The sequence below is a fragment of the Triturus cristatus genome, chromosome 8, assembly GCF_964204655.1.
Source record: "Triturus cristatus chromosome 8, aTriCri1.1, whole genome shotgun sequence".
NCBI lineage: Eukaryota > Metazoa > Chordata > Amphibia > Caudata > Salamandridae > Triturus > Triturus cristatus.
The window spans coordinates 623,037,964-623,056,463 of record NC_140591.1 but is presented as its reverse complement, the minus strand read 5'-3'; the positions used below and the strand labels follow the sequence as shown (position 1 = coordinate 623,056,463).

Genomic DNA, 18,500 nt, shown 5'->3' with positions numbered 1-18,500 from the left:
ATGAATCATGTCTTACTATCACGTTCACTATCCCTTTCCCGGCTTTACTATATTCCTCTAATGAAAGGCATAGAGCTTAATTTTTTTTAAAGAAGCATTTAACATACCATACTTAAAAACTATGTATGTAAATGCAACGTTTTCTTTTTACTTTGTATTTGTTATAAAAAGAAATGTGTATATCAAAAAGAAAACTCTATAAAATTAGAAATGTATAGAACAGCATTGCGATCCAATTTCATTTTTAATTTGCTCCTTTTTAAAGGAGATGGAAATGAAAAGAAACTGCTTTAATAGGCATACAGCCTCTCACAGCGTAAAAATATACTGTTGCTTTTAGAAAGTCTCTTTTTTGTGTTTTATACAGTCTCAAACTCTACAGGTGTCCTCATCTACTTTCATTACTGTTTTAAGAAAGAATCTCCATGATCTAGAGAAAGCATACTCAAACATCCTTCACAGGAAGTTTTAATTAAGATTGGGATAATCTAGCTGTTTTGTAATTTCATAAAAATGATAAATTATCTACGAACATGAATAATTACTTGGCAATATTAACTGGGAGCATAGGTATCAGATATAAGATGACTTGAACCATCATCTTCGTAATTGCATTTAAATTTCCCTACCAAGATAAAAAAAATAAAGACCATTTTTTGAGAGACTCCTAGAATGCTTGTTTTAATAAGGTCCAAATTTAAGTTAATAGTGTTCTTAATATATTTGGTAAACCAGAAACCAGTCAATAGTATTTTTTTATCGTTCACTTGAAATTCATCAGACAAAAAAAGCAAGCTTTTTGATTTCTGAAGGTTGAGCTTGTAGCTAGATAATTTACAGAAAATCTTAATTTAAAAAATAGATAAGATTACCTTGGTGTCTAACCTAAAACAATATATAATCTGCAAATGTTCAATATTTTATTTCCCTGTCAGTACGTTGAAGACCTTGTATACCAAACCTTCTGTTTGACAAATTTGACTGAAAAAAGTTTTGAGGGATAAAACAAAGTAAAGAAAAGAGGGACATGCATGTCTGGTACCTCTTTGTAAATGAAAATAAGAAAAGATCATGCCACTAATAAGCACACAGGAGCTATGTTCATTATGTAATAAAGAAATCAAATTAATATAATTGGAGCTTAGCACCTGTCGTCCAATCCAGATGAAAACCTTTTTAATTCAAATTGTTAGTGATTAGTGATGTACAACTGGAAGTTTTACTGGTAATTTTGAGGGAATTGTGCAAAGTATCTGAAACAAGTCTGTTTAATGAACCCATGCAAATCAGTATTGATATGTTTAGGTAGCATATACTCCAGTCTTAAGATAAGTGTCTTGATAAAAATTGTGCAATACAAATTATTCAAAGAAATAGGATGATCGTTTTAAGAAAGAGTAATAAAAATGCCCCTTTGTTGTATTGGGAAGTTTATGGCTTCTTAAAAAAGTACCTTTAGCTTTCCTTTGTGAGTAACATTTACTATGCACATTTAAAAGATTGAGCAAAAGAATATCATTAAAATTTGAATATATTTCAAACAGAAATCCATTTTGACCTGGAGCTTTTCTCCCTTTGTGAAGCGAAAGAGCTTATTTTAATTTCCTCCAACATGATAAAATTCTCTAAAAGAGTTCAACTCTATTGTATAATTATTTCTTTAAACATGTACAAAATAATGTGTATTTGTATGCTGGGAATCTAAGTGTACAAATTCCTACAGAATAAAATAGCCTATATTATGAGGATGAGCAGTCTCAGTGATACCATTATGTAGGAGCCTGGCTGTTTATATAGTATACTAAAAAAGAGGTATGCTGTGTAAAATCTCCAGGTATCCCTTGTAAGTGGACAGGGGCTTGCTCTAGCAATACAAAGGTACTCTGTTATGGGGTAGTGTGGTTGAACATCCTTAGGCTTATCAGAGAGGAGTGTTAAACATCTGCTGCATGCACACAGTCAATAAATTATATACTCAACTCAATAAATGGATCCATACCAATTTATAAAAATAACACATATCTTTATATAAATGTAGGCACCAAGATCATCAAAATCAGATAGGTATGTTTCGAGTTAGCAATATTTAGTTTTCAAAAGTCAACACTTAATGCAATTTCTGAAGCAGTAATGTTTTCTATGGAGGAAAGGCATATACTAAATACAGGTACTTTACAGCGATTTACAGGACCAATCTTTCGGACTTAAGGTGAGTCTGGGGCAGGGGGCAAAGCAGCACCAATAGGTCCTCTTGGGCAGCACTGGGGCGACCGGGTGAAGAGGTGCAATACAGCGTTGGGTGCCCCATTGAAGTAAATGGGGAATGGTCTGCTCTAAAAGCGGCTACAAGCTGGGACTGGGGAACCAGTCCGGCTGAACCAACAAGGGGTCTCAGGTCTCACGATGCTCAGGGACGTGGGCACACATTGGGTCCTCTTCTCCACCAGACGGCTCGTTGTAGATTTGTCCTGAGGCGACGTGTTTTTGTCACCAGGTACACTCACGGTAGATTGGGCCTGAACATAGAGGCTGCAGCGCTAAGTCCACAGTTTGAAAACACAAGGTGAGATTTTGATCTGGAGGGTCTGGGGACCACACTGGCACAGTTGGCCCACTTCAAGTCGGGCTAGGGGACCGGGTGCAGTGGTGCTTTCCGGTGGCAGATTTTACATGGTGCGGAGTCCTTACAGCTCTTCTGAGGTGCCTGGTCCACTACTCCAGGAGAGTTACTGAATCTTGGGTCAAGACTGGCAGTCCTCTCAGAATCTTGAACGTACAGGCAGCTGCAGGACAAATCGTCTTTTGTACAGTTGTCGAGTACAGCTGGCGAGGTTGGCGCCAAATCAGTTGCTGGTCATCTGATTTCCTGGTGGCAGGAGCTCCCCTAAATACTAGATTTAGGGGCATTAGGAAATTGTAGAGTAGTAGCCAATCGGCTACTTACCCCTTGGGTTGCAATGACCCCTATATGACCACTTCCTGTGGGAAGTGGGCATAACCCTGTCCCAGAGTTCCTAATTCTGCAATCACCAAGATGGCAGACTCTGAATTTTCATGTCCACATCAGGTAGCCCAACTTAGGGGTGAACATGCCTCTCTGACTACTAATTTTCCCGCCAGTCCAGGCACCGGATGGGTCCTGGCCTAAGAGGTTGGCATCCCCTCACCTCTGAGCGTGGGTCCTCATCTCACCCCAGTGGTCAGAAACTCATCTGTCATGGCAGGCTGTTCAGAACCAGTCAGCCAGCACACTAGTAGTTGGTAGCATTTCAGGGGGCACCTCTAAGGTGCCCTCTAGGTGCATGTATTAATAAATCCATCACTGGAATCAGTGTGTTTTTTTTTAATGCAAGATATTTGTTACCAAACATCTTTGGTTTCAGTGAAGTCATTATGTAGCCGGGGAACTCGTTGACCAGTGTCCAGCACATGTACTTAAAATGGCTTCCCTGTTCACTTGTACTGGAAGCAATTAACTGGCCAGCACAGGGGCATATCTGCGCATGCAGATATGTCCCCACATGTAGTATAGTGCACCCTGCTTTAGGGCTGTTGGGCGTGCTGTAGGGGGTGACTTGCCTATATTGCATGCAGTGTCTGCAGGCATGGCACACGGGGCTGTTTGCCATGTCATGTTTTCACTTTTGTGTGCACCAAGACACGCAGCATGCGATGGCAGCTTGCATGGGCTTGGTGAAGGCTCTCTTAGGGCGCTCAATACATGCTGCAGCCCTTAAGGAACCTCTTTAGCCTCCTTGCCCTAGGTGCCAGTGGTACCATTTAATAGGGACTTGCAGGTGGGTGCCAAAGGTATTGCAGATTGAGGAAACAATTGTACAGTTTAGGGAAAAGATCTGGCACTTGGTACCTGGTTAGCAGGAACCCAGTGCACTTTCTGTCAAAATTGCATCGAATACCAGGCAAAAAGTGGATGTAGCCATGTCAAAAAGGGGCAGTGTCCTACATATTTTCATTTTACAGTAATGGGAAAAATACTTTTCTTTTTTTGTTTTTAAATAATTGGCTAAAATATTTTCCATCTCATTCTGTCCTTGTGAGACCTAGCTTTTGTTTCTAAAGAAAATATCATGCACATTAAGTTGTACTGTAAGATATGTTCAATTTTTTTTAAATTAATCTTACATTTTTCTTCTGAACATTTCATCTAACTCTTATTTTCTTGGGCAAATAGTGATCTAAATAACTATGAGACAAAGTTTTATAAGCATCACAAGTGATTTGAAATTAAGGAAGGGATTGTTGTTATCCATAAACTCCTTCGCAAAGGCCCAAATTCCAATGAAAAAGTAGGGTCATTTAAAAGATGGATATAAACCGCCGGCTATTACTTTTTCTTGAAGGAAGAATGCCAAAATAAAGAGGGGGCTGAGCCATGATATGAGATTAAGATGGAAACAAAGTGTAGTAATTTTTACTTGGAAAAAATATAATCAGTTCTAGTGTTGGTAAAATGGACGGGAAAAAATAATTCACTCTTATCAGGCTTCCAAAGTCTCCAGGAACCAAACAATTTGCTTAAGGAGATGTCTCTTAGAAGCTTTCTGCATTTTATTTGGGCAGGATTTGTAGCAGGACCTTGTGCCACTGAGGGGATCCATCAGTTACAACCCTCTCCCTTAATTACCTTTTCTCAGGAATAGTTATTAGTTTTGCTCCCTTGAAAGCAACACCAATTATTTTTAAATTGAGCAATAACCAACAACTTTAACAATAATTCCCCAGAGATAATACATCATCGAGAGGTTTAAAAAAACAAAAGTATATCTCCATTTATTGTGTTTTAGCAAAATGTAATTCTCTCTCGCAGAAAACCTGATGATCTAGAAGATGAATCTCTTAAAGTAAAGTGATGTGAGTCTTAAATTTAGATAAATAGGATAATAGGTTTTCTCTAAATTAGGTTTATAAGGCCCTTTGAATTCCTTGAATCTAATGTAGGTTTTTTTAGAGTAAAAGAAGCAACACAGATAGTTCCCAAACACCACTCCAGCGTTGGAAGAAAAATGGTGATGATGTATACAATGTCAAGTTTCTGAAGGTAAGTAGTAAGTGATGCACAATAATCAAGAGCAAATGAATGGTACGGATGAAAATAACTGCATGCTAAATAAATGAAAAGGCATACATAAGAAAAAAAAATGCTGGGGTAAGTAATGGTGAAAGCCAGAGGTATCTTGTTCCTGCATGTACCAAACAGGCCAGGCAGGAGCCTGTTTGGTACAGGCAGGCCTGTAGGTCAGTACAACAATTGACAGAACAATGTTAGTCATTACACTGCATCTTTTTAAGTGGGAGTCACTACTACTAACCAACAAGTGGCAACTACTCAAGTAATCATAAGCTGCTGCCTACTCAGGTCAAATGGCCCTGCACTAGTTTTAAACCCTCTAAGCTAAGTAACCTATTCTGGCTTCCATTTTATTCTGTACTTATAAAGGGGAGAAAATTCAACTAAATAATTGTTGCATAGTAAAAAAATGTTATTTTACCCAAAAGATTTTTTTTTTTTTAGCAGCACATTAAAAACATTGTAAGACATTAAATGTATCCCTATTTATCTATCTCTTAGAGCACACTTCCAGTCCTTGTCTCAAAGAATAAACCTGTTTTACAGGACACACCTAATAATCCATTCCATGGATAAATAAGATCCACCAGTTTGGACATGCATTTATCAAGTATTCTATGCTAGCTTTGTCTTTTCCGTTTTGTTTTTTGATCAGGGAAAAAAATCGCAATTGTACAGCACATGACCAGAACGGAGGAAAAGTAAAACAACTTATCAAATTGCATTGATGGTCATTGCATTAAAGCATAATGGTAATAGGGTGCAGTGTGCCTCAGATAAAGAGTGCATGTATATAGCCGGCAGGAGAGAGGTCTGTATCCTACAGTAATTTGTGAAAATAATGGGTCATGCCCAGGAAAAAACTCAGCGGTACAAAAGGGAGTGGTGATGGACGGAGCATCAGAACCAATCAAACACTCACACCCAGTCAACAGATCTGGGTTTGATCCATCACCGTTCTTTAGCCCACTCTGCCACCCCAGTTCAGACATGGCCATATGCAAATCAGTCTGACCCTGTGCCTCATGGGAACAGTCCAGCCCGAACTGCCAAGCCATGCCTCCCCTGGACCGGAAACAAGCTTCCTAGGAACGGTTTCTGGCATTTCAGCCGTCTTCAGCCAGGCTTGCTTGAATCCAGTGGCAAAGTGAGCAAGGGACTCACGTCTGAGCATACCCTGCCAACTTATGGCGAACAAAGCGGTACAAAAGGGGGTGGTGATGGACGGAGCATCAGAAGCAATCAAACACTCACACCCAGTCAACAGATCTGGGTTTGATCCATCACCGTTCTTTAGCCCACTCTGCCACCCCAGTTCAGACATGGCCATATGCAAATCAGTCTGACCCTGTGCCTCATGGGAACAGTCCAGCCCGAACTGCCAAGCCATGCCTCCCCTGGACCGGAAACAAGCTTCCTAGGACCGGTTTCTGGCATTTCAGCCGCCTTCAGCAGGCTTGCTTGAATCCAGTGGCAAAGTGAGCAAGGGACTCACGTCTGAGCATACCCTGCCAATTTATGGCGAACAAAGCGGTACAAAAGGGAGTGGTGATGGACGGAGCATCAGAACCAATCAAACACTCAGACCCAGTCAACAGATCTGGGTTTGATCCATCACCGTTCTTTAGCCCACTCTGCCACCCCAGTTCAGACATGGCCATATGCATATCAGTCTGACCCTGTGCCTCATGGGAACAGTCCAGCCCGAACTGCCAAGCCATGCCTTCCCTGGACCGGAAACAAGCTTCCTGGGACCGGTTTCTGGCATTTCAGCCGTCTTCAGCCAGGCTTGCTTGAATGTCCATCACCACCCCCTTTTGTACTGTCAGGAAAAAACTCAGACACCCAGATTCTGATAGGGTTCGAGATATGGCTCAATCTAGATTGATACCTTCCACTTTCTAAAATTTCCAGATTGCAAGCATTCATAAACTCCTGCCGCCATACCTGAGGATGTGGTATTTCACTCGACAGCCAATATTGAGCGAAAACTAGCCTACCCAAGGAGATAGTAAAAAATAGATCTCAGTTGCGCTAGTAGAAACAGCTGTAAATGTCCAAGTATAATCATTTTATTATCCCATATGTCTTCCGTATGAGAGCTCCTATCCAATTTGCAAAAGATCAAATCCCAGTACCCGCGTATACCTGAACAAAAAGCCAAAATGTGTACACTACCTGCCCCGTTAGTCCCGCCCCGAGAGCATTTCCCATCTTGCCCTACCTTACCTTACCTTCATCTTACATAGGCCAAAAGGGGTATAATAAAAATAATTCAAAAATTGGTTGTTTACTATCTACTTTTGCTTACAGCGCTCCCATCTCCTATAGAACATGTAAGTGTGTCATTTTATTCTGTGTTTTTGAACATTATTTAAGGTCTCATAACAAGAAACACAACCCACTGTAGGGAACTGTGCTTTTTGCCCCCATTTAAGCTACTTGATGCTTATTTTCGATTTTCACATTGCACTGAGGCCTGCTAACCAGACCTCCATGCTCCTTCCCTAAAACAAAGTAAAGTCTAATTGTGCTACAACTTTAACAACCCTGTAAGCCCCTAGTAGATGGTACTCCAGGTACCTAGGGCATGGGTACTAAAGAGGGTCCCAAAAGGCTGCAGCATATCTTTTGCTACCCTGACGACCCACATACAAATTCCACACAGACTGCCATTGCAGGCTGTGTGACATCGTGCAAACCATGAGTGAAAACCCAACATGACACACTCCTGTGTGTCAAGCCAAAGTCACTGCATCTAATATATGTAAGTTAGGCCTTTGAGCCCTAAGGCAGGGTGCGTTACATTTTATGTGAGGACATATCTGCATGAAAAGATGTGCTCCTGTGATCTCTAGTTCTATTACTAAATATTGCAAGTGACCATGGAAGTCATTTTTAAAAGCATGTGCTGGCCATTGGTGAAAACGAGTTCCCCAGGTACATGATGCCTTCACTGAAAATAGGAATGTTTGGTATCAAACATCTCGTATTAATAAAACCACACTGATGCCAGTGTCAGATTTACTAATCCATGCACACGAGGGCACCTTAGAGGTTTCCCCTGAAAACTACTAGCCCCTGGTGTGTTGGCTAACTGGTTTCTGCCAGCCTGCCACCAGAGACGAGTGTCTGACCCCAGAGGGTGAGAGCCTTTGCTCTCAGGAGGTCAGAAACAAAGCCTGCTTGGGAAGCGGATGATAACATCCCCTCTTATAGGATGACTTGCTGATCAGCATTACAAGGCAGGGGAACTTCAAAGAAGCTACCGCCTTTGAAATGCGAGTCTAGCTTCCGTCACAGGAGAGGAGGCTGACCCCGTTTGTCCAGAACCCTTTGGAAACTGGACAGGTGGAAAAATTAGCTAGTCAGGTAGGCATGCCCACCCCCAGGCTAGTACTACCTCTAAAGTTGCTTAATCTGGGCTGTATAACATTACAACGCATTCTGTTGCAACGCATGTCTTTACCAAGCATGCGTTACAACGCTATTGTCTTTACCACGCACAACCTTTATCACAAATATGCCTTTACCATGCATACCTTTACTACTGATTTTGGTGTAAAAGTATACATGTTAAAGGCATATTTGTGGTAAAGGTGCCCCCCGCCCTGAGGCCTAAAACCGGTCCCTTGCGCCCCACCACAACTGACCTCAGCCCATTTTAAAAACTACTCCTCCCCTAAGCCCTAAAGACGAACCCCTGCGTGACTCCCTGATTTCCCCCCCCCTTACGGCTCCCAGTCCTTCTAAAAACTCCCCCTCACCTGTCCTGAGCCCTAAATGCATACCCCTGTGCGACCCCCCGGCCCCAGCCCTTCTAAAAATGACTCCTCCCTTGAGCCCTAAAAGCGGTCCCCTGTGCGACTCGTATACATTTGTAACCACCTGCCCCAGGCCCAATCCCCCTTACCTCTCCACAACGTCAACTCCCCTGAGGCGCAGCTCAGGTCGTAAAGAGGAAGCGGAAGGGTCTCTCCGTTTCCTCTAACGACACCGATAGCCTTCACCAACCTTACCACACATATACCTTTACCATACATACCTTTACAACACTTTACGTTGTAAAGGCATGCATGGTAAAGGCTGTGCATGGTGACCGTGCACACCCTTACCACACATATACCTTTACCATACATACCTTTACAACGTAATTCTTTGTAAAGGCATGCATGGAAACAGCTGCATTGTAATGGCTGTTTCCCCCTTATCTGAAGTGGACACAACTATTTAAAGTTACCACTCTTTGTGTTGGCAAACTAGGGATTCTGGGACAGGGTTATGCCCACTTCCCACAGGAAGTAGTCATATAGGGGGTGTAGTCACCCCAAGGGTAAGTAGCCCATTGGCTACTACCCCTCACTCCCCTTAATGCCCATGAATTGAGATTTAGGGGACCCCCGATACCAGATCTTCAGATTTCGTTGGACGCAGAAGGAGTGGAAGAAGGCTGCCAACCCAAAAAGCACAACTGATTTGGCGCCAATCCCACCGGCCTGTCTGCTGCACCTGACCTTTGTGGAGCAACTCATTTGTCCTACCGCTGTGCAGACCTCAAGAAACCTGGAGGGCTGCCAGTGCTATGCAATTTGCCAAGAGAACTCCCTTGGAGTAGAGGTGTTACTCCCCTTCAGACGCAGGCACCAAAGAAGCAAGACCCAGTACACCAACATGCCGCCTATGGGGACTTCCATTGCAGTCGCCACCCGCGAAGAGGTAGCAGTGCTCTTACAGGTCAGATCCATCCTCCCTCCAAGTGTGGGGGCACCAGGACCGACCGGAGCCGCACACTACCAATCCCAGGGGTACCTGACCCCTTGCAGCAGTCAAGGCTTGGTGTGCCCAGCCCGGACACCAACGCCGTAAAAGACCGACCTGCACGTTGAGGGACTTCGGGGACAGCGAGACCCACTTTGTGAGTGGCCCAGCCATCCTGTCTGCCCCCTCTTCTGCAAAACAATGACTATGAAGTGAGTCTGTGACCACCACCACCCGAAGCCTCAAAGTGACTATGCACCTGCGCTCCTGAGCCCAAGGCCAAGGCAGGTGACGGTGCCAACGGGGTCACCAGATCCACAAGAGCCAAGCCCACATTTTGGTTTGCCCAGACTGGTCTTTTAGTTGCCGCCTGCAGCCTCTTTGTGCAGGCCTCCTCCAACCACGAGACACTCCTGCACCAAAATCCGACTCCAAAAGACACCACTGCACCGAGCCCTACAGCCCGAGAAAAAGTGGACCAAAGGTGTCCCTGCGTGCCCGAGCATCTCAAGGGTCGAGCCCCCCTGTGGTTTTTCCCAAACTGGTGCCCCAGTCCCTTCTTGCAGCCTCTTTGTAACCGGACTGTTCTCCCATTAAAGTGAATGGGACACACAACGCTGTGTCACACCACTGCACTCGGATGCCCTAGAGCCTCCCGAGGTGACCTGTTGGTGTGGCCTTGGAGCTTGCCCCATACTCTCCTCGAGTGCAGAAGAATAGTCCCGTAATTCGCTGACAAGTGTCCAAATGCAACACATGCTTTTCCACCATAGGATAACATTGCCGGTCCAGAAAATGCACTGTGTCCATTTCTGAAAACTAAAAATTCATAACTCTTACCTGATTCCAATGATGTCTGTATCTAAATGTATAAAAAAGTATGTGTTATTTTTATAAATTGGTGTTGGATTTCTTTGAGTGTGTGCCTCATTTACTGCCTTTGTGTGTGTATAATAAATGCTTAGCACTACCCTAACTGCTCGCCAACACCACCACAAATGAGAGTATTTGAGATGCCATTTGTGCCTCTGTAATTCCTTTGGGGTTTGCCTGGATTCTGCACAGTGTACCTCATTTTGATGCACTAAATAGAGAGTCAGCTTCCTACACCCAGTTACTTGTAATCCCAGTTCTCCTATCATGGATGCCTTCAATATATTCGTAAACCACTATATTGTCCTCTTTAGTAGAGCCAGTAGAATGGAATCAAGATCTTTTAGCTTTAGACCCTTGGTCCTTCAACCATTTGTCAAAATGGACTGAGGCCCAAACTTTAACAATGTAGCATATTAGGAAGGCAAATGCCCCTTGCTTTTTTAAAGCTACAGTGCATTTTCCCATCCGTGAAGGGATGTATGATTACAAAAAAGTTTTCCTGTTTTTTTGTAATTTTTTTTATAGGAGATATAAAAGACTTGGGTAGAAATGCTCTTTTCTATATATTTAAACTCGTCTTAATTGTGTGTGTGTTTTTTGTAGGTATGAGACTTACTCTTGACTCTGGAAATGAGCCTAGGACTGCTTGCCCTTCTTCCTTCAGGACTGTTTTAACTGTGTTTCGTTTGGTCAATGAGCTGTGAGGGAGCAGAGAAAATATTTTTACTACACAAAATGTCTCTCTGAAGCAAGCAACACGTTTTACAGCATGGGTACTCACAAACATTTGCCCAGGGGCCACAAAGTACCGTCTGTGGCATGACCGAGGGCCGCACTGATACCAACAAGGTGGTGGTAGTGGGTCTGAGTGGGCCAGGGTGTGTGTAAAGAGATCTAAATAAAGTTAATTAAACGGGCAAGCATTTATTCGAATGTTAATAAATGCTTGCTCGTTTAGTTAACATTTTTTAAATATATTATTACTCAGCAACTAAACAGCAGCTTGTGCTGCTGTTCACGGGTGGAGGGGAGGGGCGCATGTAAGGGTCAAGAGGGCCGTACTTCGAGTATCACTGTTTTACAGCAATCCCCTCTAACCCTTATGATCTTCTCTGTTGTGGTATATTATTCATGAAAGCGTTTCTGTTGGAGTTAAACTGGTGTGGAATTTCTAATTATATCAACATCTCCAATTTCCCATTCCCTTCCAGTCCAGGATATTGTGTTCCAGCTTCAGCGGTTTGTCTCCACCATGTCCCGATACTATGATGACTGCTACGCTGTGCTTAGAGATGCTGATGTCTTCCCCATTGAAGTGGACCTTGCTCGCACCACGCTGACTTACGGGCAGAAGGACATTTTTACAGATGGGGCAGAAGATGAAGAGGAGGAGGAGGAGGAGGAGGAGGAACGCAGGCCAAAGCCACAGGCCGAAGAAAATGGAGAGAAGCTGATTGATGATGCGTAGTGCTGCGCTAACTGCCTCGACCTGGTTGTTCACTGATGGACCATGCTAATGACAATGGGTGGTGTGCTGGTATGGGTCTGTGACAGAGATATAAAGATTTATACTTTTATCTTTCACATCCCACGAATGATTCGCTGTTAGAGGGATTCTTCATTCCATTCTTTCTTTTGGGTGTGGGTGCTGGGATTCTATATTTAACTCTCTTTGGAGGGGTATTTATTTCATTTTGTTGCAATGTTTGATGGATCCATTCACTGGAACATCCTGTCTTGACCTTTAAGCTGTCTCTTGAATCAGGAGGGGTGTGGAAGGCAAGGTTTGCTGTCCGCTTCCGTATGAGGAAGATGGTATTCGTAGGCGATGAAACTACAATCTGAAGATTACAAACTGATCTGATATATGCCTATACAGTTGTATTGGCAAAGCACTCTCTAGCCTACTCTCAAGCCTCTGAAGGAGTCTTGCATACCATTAAAGAACTGTAAAACTGCAGAGGTCGCTGTTCTCTGCCTTGTATATGGTGGATCTGTGCAGAATATGGGAGGCTGATCTTGTAGGAGTTGTGGAAACCTCTGGACTTGCATCTTACTGTTGAGTACATCCTCCCGGTGCCTTCCAGGTCCATACATTGTGTGCCATAGGTTACATCTACATTGTTAAGCAACTGGCGAGTTCCTAGTTGCTGGAAAGCTGCTGACATTTGAGCAATCCTATCAGCCAGGAACCTTACAGTAGGAGACCTAAGAATCTGTTGTGGGGCATGCCTGTACATTAGTTCTGGTCATGTAAGTACACTCCTCCACTGATACCGAAGAAGTTGCTGCACTTCCAGTTTGCGTCAGGGTAAACCTTTGCAGTAGTATAGCAAGGTTTGTTCAGGCTGGAGCTGTATTGAATTACTGTAGAGTGGACACGCTTACAACCCTTCCAAGCCCCCGCACGGTGCTGTAGAATGTGCCCCAAACATTGTCCTCCAGAAAGTGCATTGACTGTGACAGGTTCTATCCATCCTCAAATATATGGTAGAAGCTGTTGTACATGCTTGTTGAGTCAAGCGGTGCTGGTCCAAGCGTACTTGCTCTTTACATCTCTTACCTCGGTGGGGACTTTGAAGACGACTGGCTTAGCGCAAGTGCTGTGATAAAAGTCAGGTTCCCTTTCTTTTTGTTTTATTAGAGACTATCACGTTGCAAATTTGGCAGAACTGTTGCAGTTGTTTTTGCTTGGGTTTAATAATATAAATGGGGTTTTAAACCTCATAGCTAAAAAAACACTTTGTAACGTTTTGATGAAGGGTGGGACATGCCTTTGTCTAAAAACAGTGCATTCTGTCCTTCCCTTGGTTCAAGTGTGAAGGTTGTCGTTTGACATTTTGTCCATCTACAGACAGGCGTGTGCATGTCAAGTGATGTGGCGTGTTCTAGTATACAGCTAGAGTGTTTTACTATAGCATTGAAGCCTGATACAAAGGGCTGTACTAGTCATCTAAGATCCTTTCTCAAGTTGCAGGCCTAAGATGCGTGAGAGGGCCTCTAATCAGATAGAAAGACTTTAACAACAAGTACAGTCCGAGGCGTAACAGCTGTCCACCCACTGAAGGTAGAATGTTCTAAATTAATCCGAAGGAAGCAGGAAAACACACATTGAAGTGCAGGACAAGAAGGCCTATATCAACCATTATTGCCCCTCTGCATCTCCATTGTTCTGCGTGCAGCTCCCAACATTCTGGTGTTAAAATGTGGGTACAAGCTGTACTTTCACAGATAAGATGTGGAGTAGTTGTCTACTTTAAATGAGTCTGATGTCTTGTGCATGTATTGTCCTCACTTCTGCTACATAAACTTTACTAGCAGGGTAACTGCTCCTTTTCACTTGCCTGCCCTCTACCCTGCTCACTCACCATCTCACCAACCTCTGTGTTGAAGCGAACATCCCACAGGATGTCTGCTACTTTTCACTTCCCACCACTATTGCCTTATTGGACAGCTGATTGGCTACTTTCTCCCAATTTGTAGGTGTATTATTTGTTAGTTGCTTGTTGACAGTCACAGGGTCTTAACCAAAGTGCATGTAGGATGTCTTATGCTCTCTCTCCCAGCCCTATGCCTAGCGGTGTCTGATGGTCTGCAAAACTTAATTTCCAGTTTGTACCCTATTTCTAATTATGTTCCTCTCATTTACTGTGTTTTAGTGAACATTTTAATATTTCTTTGAAGGAATGTTCTTTAAAATGCTATTTGTCTGAACTTTCGAAGAGATCTGGAAAAGCACTAATGGCTTCATGGCAGAGATCTTAGCCTGGTCTCTGAGCCCAGAAGGTACATACAGAAAAGCAGTATTGCAGGGATCTGAGCCCAGAATGTCTAGACTTGTACATTATTGCTGGAGTTGGGCGTTGTGCCTAAAGAGAAGCCAAAGTTCACACCATTCAAATCTATGGGAAATCAAAAATGTTTTAATTTTTAAATTTACGTTCATATCGTTAAAATATGTAATAATACGCCTGTAAAGACATTTAAATGAAAAATGACTAGAAGTTTGAGTTCACCCTATTTCTAGTTAGTCCTTTCTCCATAGAGATTTTGAAACCCAGTTAGAGACTGTGTTAAACGATTTGCTCATTGAGTACTATTTTTCTTAGTATCAAACATGTTGCTTGACACCATGGTATCCACGAACCCGTTTTGCTTTCATGGCAGGATATGTGTATGCTAGTTTCTGCAACAGAACCACACCAAAGAAACATGTTCCGAACTTTGCTGTAGCCTGCTTTAAATTGGAGCTGTATAAGCCCTGCCCCAGCCAGTTGGAATCAAGGTCTTTTGGGGATATTAACCTCGTATTGTCATGACAGATACGGTTTTCCGCCCCAGCTTTGGGAGTCACGCATTGTGAGTGTTGTCCACCTAGTTTACTTCCATTGAACTAATTAGATTAACACAACATTTCCATTGATTTGTAGGTTTAAAGTCTAGGACAGAAGCAGTGTCCATGACATTGAATTTCGGGCAACCATCAAGCTAGGGTTAACACCTCACTCAGTTTTGGGGAAGAAAATAAGCAGATTATGTTCTTGTTTTATAGACAGTTGTGCACTGTTTAACCTCTGTCTTATCATATTTCCCAACTACAGGCATCTGTAAGTGTGCAAGAAAATGCGAAGGGAAATATCCTTATTGTTGGTGAATATTGCACAATTATAGCCACATATGTTTAAAAATAACTACGCCCCACCCCTTAACTCGCATCCTCGCCCCAATTCTGGAGTTGATAACGCATTCATTGCTGCAGGCGGTGCCTGCGAAGGGATAAATGTCTGGTTCTTTTTCAGGAAACTGTGGCAGCTGCTGTGCATATTTTGGTATTTATATAGCGATTTATAAGTTACACTTTAACCACAACTATTGCATACATTTTGCTCCTCTTTATCTAATTAGTGTAAGGTAGAAACTTCCATAGAGCTGCCACTTTGTAACAAGCCTATGAGACAAAATGGCTGACTCTTTCAGCAGTTTGAAAATGTTCCTAAGAGTGCTTTGAAGGAGACCTTTCCGATGTGTGGTATATCTGCCTTATCTGACCCACCTTCTCTCTTGTTTTGTGTCTTTGTTTGTGTCATGAACCGTTGTGTAATCTCCAGTTTTGAATGTGGCCTTTTATTCACTGCATTTTAATTATCTGTTATACTGTTTGTTTTGTGAAGTGGAGTTTTCTTTAAAATGCTGATTAGTCTCTTTCTCCTCAAATTGTAAAGAGCATGGGAGTCTGAGGGTTGGATCCTTGTCTGAAATCTGTCTGATCTCAGAGCCTAGTGTCTTGATGGGACCACAATTTATGGCTATAACGACGAACGGCCAGAGAACCCGCCACATATAAGTTAATAGAATTTATTTTATTTTTTTTCAAAATCATGCACTCAGCAACTTTTCAAAAATATATTAAGACACCAGCAAAGGCGTTTTAAAAAAAGGAAAGAAATAAGGAACTGGGACTTTCTGCATTTTAAATGCTTGCAGTATTCTTTTTTAAAACGTACCCATTTCCCTTCTCCCATCACAAAGATGAGTAAGGCACAGCTACTTTTCATGATACATTTTACTACCATGCCTGGTTAATTTTTTTGCTCGTTTGCACCCTCCTTCTCGCACCTCACAGTTCTTATAAGGGTAGCTGCAACTCTTGTGCCCTGCATAGACACTGGATTATCTAAGAGAAAAAAAACACCCTCTGAAAAACAATCGAAGAGGACCAAAACAACTATAAGTTCACTTCACCTTTTCTCTCTTTCCTCCATAAGATTCCTGAAAGGTAATGAATTGAAACACTTATAGCTCCTTTTGGTACTATTTTGTATAGCCTGTTAAACGTTGTTTTTCATCAGACACTTCACTGCTTGCAAGCATACCTGTGGGACACATCATGTACTTGTAGAGCATGCCCCAGACTGCTTTAGTGGTCACTTATCTCATCCTCAGCTTCTCCCGCAAATCCTTTCGGAAGGGAGTTGTCTCAAAAGTGGCCTCATCTACTTTGAATCGTAGTAATATATTCACCGTATTAGCCAATCTAAGTCAAGAGCTTTTGAGGACTTTGGCCTTGGTTAAGGAGTGACCTAAAATACTGTTACTTGGATTTTTTCTTAAGGGGGCCTGACTTATTCTTGAATAAAGGTATGTTGGGGACAGTATATGTTCTTATTCGATAATCCAAACTCCGTCTTTCCTCTGGAAGCCAGTTTCATGTACAGCCTCCTTAAAAAGAAGGCCACATTGAGATCTGCCACCCTGGTGTGTCTTGTACAATTATTTTTTGTTTGTGTTTGCACCGGGATGCCCTTGCTTCGCCACACCGATTTATACATTTCTTTCCATTTCAGGGGATTATTCCACACTGGCTCCTATGAGATATTATTGCACAATTTAAAGCATGAGGGGTTTTCCCAGGAGAGTAAGTTGTACTTTGTGCATTATCGCTAGTGGCCAATGGATGGCAGCCTTGTTCCACATGCCATTGTTTTCCGACCGTAATGAGGATTTTATTTTGAAGAAACTCAAGTGTGTTTTATTTTGTGCCTTTTCTTACACTGGAATGTTGTGCTCTGCATCTCTGTGAGAAGCAATGGAACGGTCTGTAATTATAATGTTAATTAAAAAATCGATGCTTTGGACAAAAAGACTCATCTTTTGATCTTTCTAATTTTGCATGGCATCTTAAAGGAGCTCAATATGTGGGTGAGTTATGGTACTATGTAGGGTTCGTTAACAGTACGCAAAGCTGACATTCAACAGAGCATTGCAAGGTTTCTTGTACTGTGGAAGAGGTGTGGCGCAGCGGCCAGGGTGCCTGACTCCAGACTACGGGGTTCACGGTTCGATCTCCGGCGGCTCTGAGCAATAGCTCGCTTAATCTTCCCGAGGGCCCCCAGCGCCGGGACACCACTTCGGAGGTAGCTGTGCGCTTTTCATTTCGTTACTGCCTGCCTGTGTGCATCAATTCCTGTCTTTAGGAATTAATGATAAACCTCTTTATGGAAGTACACGCGGAGTGCTAATTCTTGCGTTGTTTATAGTTTTGTAGAACAGACGTTGAAAATGCACTACAAAGTAAGTGAAAAACACATCTTTATTCAAACCTTTTAACTAAACAGTTCAAAGAAGGGAAGCCACTGCTTTAAATTAGAAGTTTTAAAGTCGGTTTCAAGAAGTACAACCTGGATCCTAATGGCTGTGTTATTTTTGAGAGTTTAGTTGGAGGGAATGTATAAAACACACAGTGAACTCCTTTTTGCTTGGGATAGGGGCAGGGTAGGGAGGGAGGGAGAGTGAGTGAGTGAAGGACGAGATACTAGATTTGGATCTTTAATATAGGGAATGCAGTGGATGCGGCCTTCCTCTTGCATTGAATCTTTCATACATTCACATGCTTTTAAATGCCCCTTACTTCAGACGAGCAGCTCAGACTTTACTAATAACATGGTATTCTTCTCATGGATCCTTCATCATGCATATTCCTCAAGTTTATTGCATTTTTTAAAATTTATTTTCAATTATAGCAACTGGAAAAAAGCAACCAAACCATTATCTAACGTGTCACACCAAAATCAACCCCCCCCCCCCACGCCTGTTAAATGTAAATTATGTTCAATGATCTGTTCTCTGTGAATTCGTCAGAAACTAAGGAAATCATATGACAACGCTGCCCACACCTTTAGGTCATATGAAAATTGTTCGTCCCTCCTAGAGCCCCTGAGATGTATCTCCTGTGCTTAGGTCCACTCCATCACATCCTTCATCCACAGCTCTACCTCTG

At 42.6% G+C, this 18,500-nt stretch overlaps 1 protein-coding gene across 1 annotated transcript in view; it reads left to right on the top strand.

The window, feature by feature from the left end:
• PICK1 (protein interacting with PRKCA 1) overlaps positions 1–17,364 on the top strand; it is a 90,397-nt gene extending 73,033 nt beyond the window's left edge. The window contains exon 13 of the mRNA XM_085622090.1: positions 11,935–17,364. Within this exon, the coding sequence (XP_085478216.1) occupies positions 11,935–12,191 (257 nt within the window). The 3' untranslated portion in view covers positions 12,192–17,364. The remainder of the gene's footprint in view (positions 1–11,934) is intronic.
• The last annotated feature ends 1,136 nt before the right edge of the window (positions 17,365–18,500 follow it).